Consider the following 5,304-nt stretch of genomic DNA (forward strand, 5'->3'; position numbering starts at 1 on the left):
TGACCCTTTTCTGTTAAGAAAATAGGGTGTTCTAAAATAAGAATAGTACTAAATAGACCGAACTAGAATAGCAATAGCACCCTGTATTGTTATTGTCATGGTTTACTATGTATAAGAAAAGTATGTATATTAAATAAAATCCCAAAATTAATACGTATTATTTTCTCTAATACCTCCTACCAAACGACCCCGAATACAATAGGAAGTTGACGCAATATACATGTATTTGATATATCTTTCACCAAAAGCAAGATCAGAATAGAATGAAACATATGATTAAAAAAGGGAGGCTTGATGTGTACAAGTTTTACCAATAATCCAAACAAGAACAAGTTCCATTTTTAAAGTGATGAAACCTAGATCTATCTCTTACTATAATTTCCCTCTCATAAATCCTTGAAATAAGCTTAGTAGCTGTGTGACAGTCATTGCAAACCCTTAAGTTCTTTATAATTCTAATAGGGGCACCAGAATCAGAAGCAATAAGAGCATAAGCAATGGCTAACCTTTCACTATGGTAGGTAAGGGCACTTTCCTTCTCTTCCTCTTCAATGTCGAACAAAACTTCTCTTGTTCCTGACTTGTGACCATGTTCTTGTAGCCTTCTGTGCATTTCATCTAGCTTCACGTATATCCATTTGAGTTCTGGATGAGTCTTATCGCCAATAAGGAACTCGTGCATAGCACCATCAATATCGACAATGCTACTACCAGGAGCTTTTTCAATCCCCTGATCTTTCATCAACTTCCTTAAATGTTTCACATCATCCCACCTGTTTAAGCTAGCGTACATATTCGATAGTAACACATAGTTCCCACTGGTCTCTGGCTCTAGCTGTATCAATTGTTTCAAAGCTGATTCGCCTACCTCTAAGTTACCATGAACTCTAGCAGCTCCAAGTAAGGACCTCCATAGAACTGCATTTGGCTTCATAGGAATGGTCTGAACTATTTCTTCAGCCTCCTTTACTCGGCCTGCTCGACCAAATAGGTCTACTAAGGTCCCATAGTGCTCAAGCTTAGGCTCAATGCCGTAATCCTCCTTCATTGACTCAAAAAATTTGCAGCCTTGATCAACCAACCCGACATTAGAGCAAGCACACATTATAACTAGCATTGTTACATCATCAGGAACTAAACCTTCTAAATCCATTTTCTTGAAAAGTTCAAGGGCTTCCACACCAAGGCCATGAACTGCAAGTCCTCTAATCATGGCATTATAACAATAAGTGTCTCTTTCAAGCAATTGATCGAATACCTGACGAGCAAAATCAAGACGCCCGCAATTTGCATACACAGCGATTAGTGCAGTCCCAACAAACCGATTGAGCTTGAGATCATTCCTAAGCACATAAGAATGAGCCCATATTCCTTGACTAAGTGCACCTAAATCAGCACAGGCACTAATCAACGCCACCAAACTAACTTCATTAGGACAAGTCAAAGATTTCTGCATTTGACTAAACAGAAGCAAAACCTCCAATGATAAACTAGAACTATCATACACACTATCAAGATCGGATTCATAATAAACAGAATAATTATGTGCATAAGCTGTGAGAATGGAGTTCCACGAAGCTAGATCAGGTCCAGTAATTTGATCAAAGAGGAATCTTGCAACACCCAATTCGCCGCACTTGGAGTAGAAATTAAGCAATGAGGCTTGAACAAAATGATCATAAGGTGGTTCGAGGAATTTCAAGACATGGGTGTGCAAGGCTCGGCCATGTTGAATCCATGGTTGAGAACTACAAGCCTTAAAAAGAGAAGGGTAGGTGTAACTGTTGGGTATGAGAGTGGTTTGCGTCAGAATACGATTGTAAAGGGCTAACGCAAAGTGAGTTTGATCATCTTTTTTCCTAGAAAGTGATGATGAGATAAGGGTGTTGAAAAGGAAGATTGTTGGATTGGTTACATGGTTGAAAATGCTTAGAGCATAGGAAATGGTGGCATCTATGGTGGAGGATGAAATGAGAATGCGACTTAGAGGGTAAGTATGGAAAATAAGCCCAGTTGTGATCATTTGAGCATGCACTAGCTTGAGGGTGGCTATGTTTTTGCATTGTTCTATGATTTTGAAAATTGGGTGGGCAGATTTTGGGCTCAATGTATTCATGTGATGTGCTCAAAGCTTTGCAAGACGAACAAAACCTCTCACAAGTCATTAGTGCAAAATGAGAGCTCTCCTCTTGATGGTGCACTGACACACAAGATTAATCACACGGCAGAACTCAACACCAATTCTGATCATGCCTTCATCTAAAAATCAAAATATAACATCATCAGACTCAACATTTCTACATATATATGTTTAGCACATAAGTAAACAAAATTACACACCAAATAAAACGGGAATGGTGCATGAAATTGGTAACCATCTATATATAAAATAGATAAACAGAAATTTAAAAAACGTGCAAATGATGCTGAAAACATTTGGCCAAAACCTGCGATTTAGCGATAGCAGAAAGCAGGTTGAAGTTGGCGATTAACCTGAGCTGACAATCGTTTTAAAATGGGTCAAACTTATTTGAGTTAAAACTTGCTCAGTTTTATATTATCTTGAGCCTAAATCATAAAATTTTAGGTGGGCTGGACGGGTTATTTGATTTGGGGCTCATTTTGACAACCTAGTTGAAACTCTCATCTTTTAAACTATGTAGTACCTAGGGTTTCACCTTGAGAAACAACCGGGGTAAGTTCTAGACAACAAATGCATCTAAATGAATTTCAACTATACCTCACATGAATTATTCAGAAAGGATCAATTCCAACTCCCAACAAGAACAATTGAGACGAGATCACATAATGCAAAGCAATACCAATTAGTATTATCTAATATTACCTACAAAAATTGATAAAGAAGAAAATGATATCAAAACAAAAATCAAACTCCACCCCCGCCCCCCTCAAACTTACAATTAGGGGTTTTAAAAATGAGCCCAACTGGTTAGACTCAAAATAATTTGAATTGGATCGAATCTCAATCCATTCAAGCATTAACCCATTAACCCATTTTAAGAGAATCCTCACTTGAGCTCAATTTCATGTTCAATTTCAACCCATTTTAAAACTCTTTATTTAAATTGGTGTAATATATTTTCCTATATTGAATTACTATCTAGTTATATCTTTTAGGATTTATCTATGCATTTGTAACTTCTTTTTTAAAATTTTCTTGAGCTGAAATCAAATTGAGGTTATAAGACTTAAATAACAATATCATAGAATTATAGAGATTCAGCGGGTCAAGATCCAAGCCATTTTTAAATCCATTTGAGCACAAAGTAAACTTGGGGAGGTCATGACCCAACCAAACTTCTATCTCAACCCGCCCAGTTGATACCCCTATTTATAATTATTCATGTTCCCATTGCACAGAACAAATACAAGTGAGGTGAAGCACAAGTTAAGAGTGCTACTACAGAGAGATGAATGATAATTAAGCATAAGTGATTCACTACTCTTCTCCATATTATCAGATTATTAAAGAGCATAGCTCTGAGTTTAAACAAACAAGGTAACCTTAGCATACAAAGACATCCTATTGACCTCCAAATATCTCCCTCAGTTTCAATATTAAACTCAATTAGGTCTGACTACATTATGCAAAGCACATTACTCCAGGCACAAATGAAAACAAAGTCATACATAATAGTATAGATTTACTGCATCATACCTTATAAAATGTGAGCTCAATGTACGGCTACAACGTATTTAATACCATATACTTAAGCTTAAGAAACTATCAACAAGTGGCAAATTATCAAACATGTGGTGGGCATAACTAATAAGAGAGTGGTTTTGTGATCTCTTATGAGAATCATAGTTCCTAACCCAAAGAAAGGACCATCAATAGTGCATTCATCCAACTTCAGAACAAATTTTCACCATTAATGCAAGCATTTTACATTTAATTTAAAGGGAATTAAGTAAGGAGGGATCACGAGAGAGAAAATATGAATTGTACCAGGTCTGGTCTCTGGTGAGTGAAGGTAATGTCCACATTTTTGGTGTATTGGAAATGATGTAGCCTGAAGGAGTGCCAAATATAGCGTCAATCTATATATAAAGCTAGAGGTAGGAGAAGTGATGCCATTATTGACACTTAATTTTCATTTTCTTTGAGATTATTTTAAGGGTTATCAATTTATGTCTGAAATCTCATAGACACACTTATATAAATCTCTGAGCTTATTATAGTACAAATATAAATATGTCTCTGAAATTTCGAATATAGGTTAAGCGATATTTGTGCATTTTCTTTTTTTTAATATAAGAAATACATTATCTATTTTTTTAAACTAACAAATACATTATCTATTAATTAAATGACTTAGAAAAACCTCATAAAATAAAGGAAAAATTATGTATGAGTAATCAATCTGATCTTTAAAACAAGAGCAAATATAAATCCCAAATAACCTATAATCTGTTATAAAATAAGTAGATAACAAATTAATAATAATAAACTAATATAAGAATAAATAAAGAGATATTATAATGATACATGCCATACTTTTCTTTTATTACTTTACATTTGGAAATGTATCACTATATATAGTGGTAATTGGAATGTTGTAAGTTGGTCACTATTTGCCAAGCGTAAGATAGTGTCCCACATGTCTGTTGGGAATTAAACACACAACACACACAAATAATCTAGAGAAAAGAGAAACAGAACACAAACGGGACACACAAGAATTTAACGTGGTTCGGTTTCCCTACTCCACGACTGTAACAGGAGGATTTTATTTCACTTGTGCTACTGTAGAATTACAAATACAAGGATCATATTTATAGGAAAGCCAAATGGTTAACCTAGGGTTTCAGTAATGGGTCGGGCCGGCTCACAAGCCTCCACAAAGCCCAACAATCTCCCACTTGGAGGCTTGAAGAATTTCAACTGTCATCCACTTAGAACACTTGTATGTCTAGTAATCTTTTTCAACTCTCTCCTGCTACAGCGGCCTTCTCATCAGTCAACTGAAAGGCCCGTTGAAGCTCCCCGAAGCTTCAACACATCAGTCACGGCTGAAACTGCCCTTGACTCGTCCTCGGTCCCTACCGGCTCCCACTTGAGACACGAACTGCCGGATCCTAGAACTCCCTGAGAACAAACACTCTCCATACTCAGCAAGATATTTTCTGGAGACGTATCAACAGCTGGAATACTGGTTCTCTTGACCCACTGTCTTCTAGGAGCCTTGGCTGAAGCACGGCCGGTGCTCCCACTGCCACGAACGCCTCTGACTGGTCTTCCTGAACCTTTCCTTGCTCGTTCATCCTGAATCTGACCTGTGG

General features: G+C 36.7%; 1 protein-coding gene across 2 annotated transcripts; it reads right to left on the reverse strand.

Moving 5' to 3' along the window:
• Positions 1-206: 206 nt before the first annotated feature.
• LOC107027174 (pentatricopeptide repeat-containing protein At5g43790) lies at positions 207-4,146 on the reverse strand. Of its 2 annotated transcripts, none has more exons than XM_015228354.2 (2): positions 3,971-4,146; positions 207-2,259 (listed from the first exon to the last, which is right to left on the reverse strand). In XM_015228354.2, exon 2 carries the CDS (start codon positions 2,114-2,116, stop codon positions 308-310), a length of 1,809 nt encoding a protein of 602 aa, XP_015083840.1. In that variant the 5' UTR covers positions 2,117-2,259; positions 3,971-4,146; the 3' UTR covers positions 207-307. The 2 variants fall into 2 exon arrangements, with proteins under 2 accessions (XP_015083840.1, XP_015083841.1); XM_015228355.2 differs by lacking the exon at positions 3,971-4,146 and adding an exon at positions 3,680-3,960.
• Positions 4,147-5,304: the final 1,158 nt, after the last annotated feature.

Source organism: Solanum pennellii, chromosome 8, assembly GCF_001406875.1.
Source record: "Solanum pennellii chromosome 8, SPENNV200".
NCBI classification, from domain to species: Eukaryota; Viridiplantae; Streptophyta; class Magnoliopsida; order Solanales; family Solanaceae; genus Solanum; species Solanum pennellii.

Bases quoted from the DNA above. Each gene is read 5' to 3' on its own strand.
- LOC107027174 (XM_015228354.2), bottom strand. From the start codon at position 2,116: ATGAATACATTGAGCCCAAAATCTGCCCACCCAATTTTCAAAATCATA.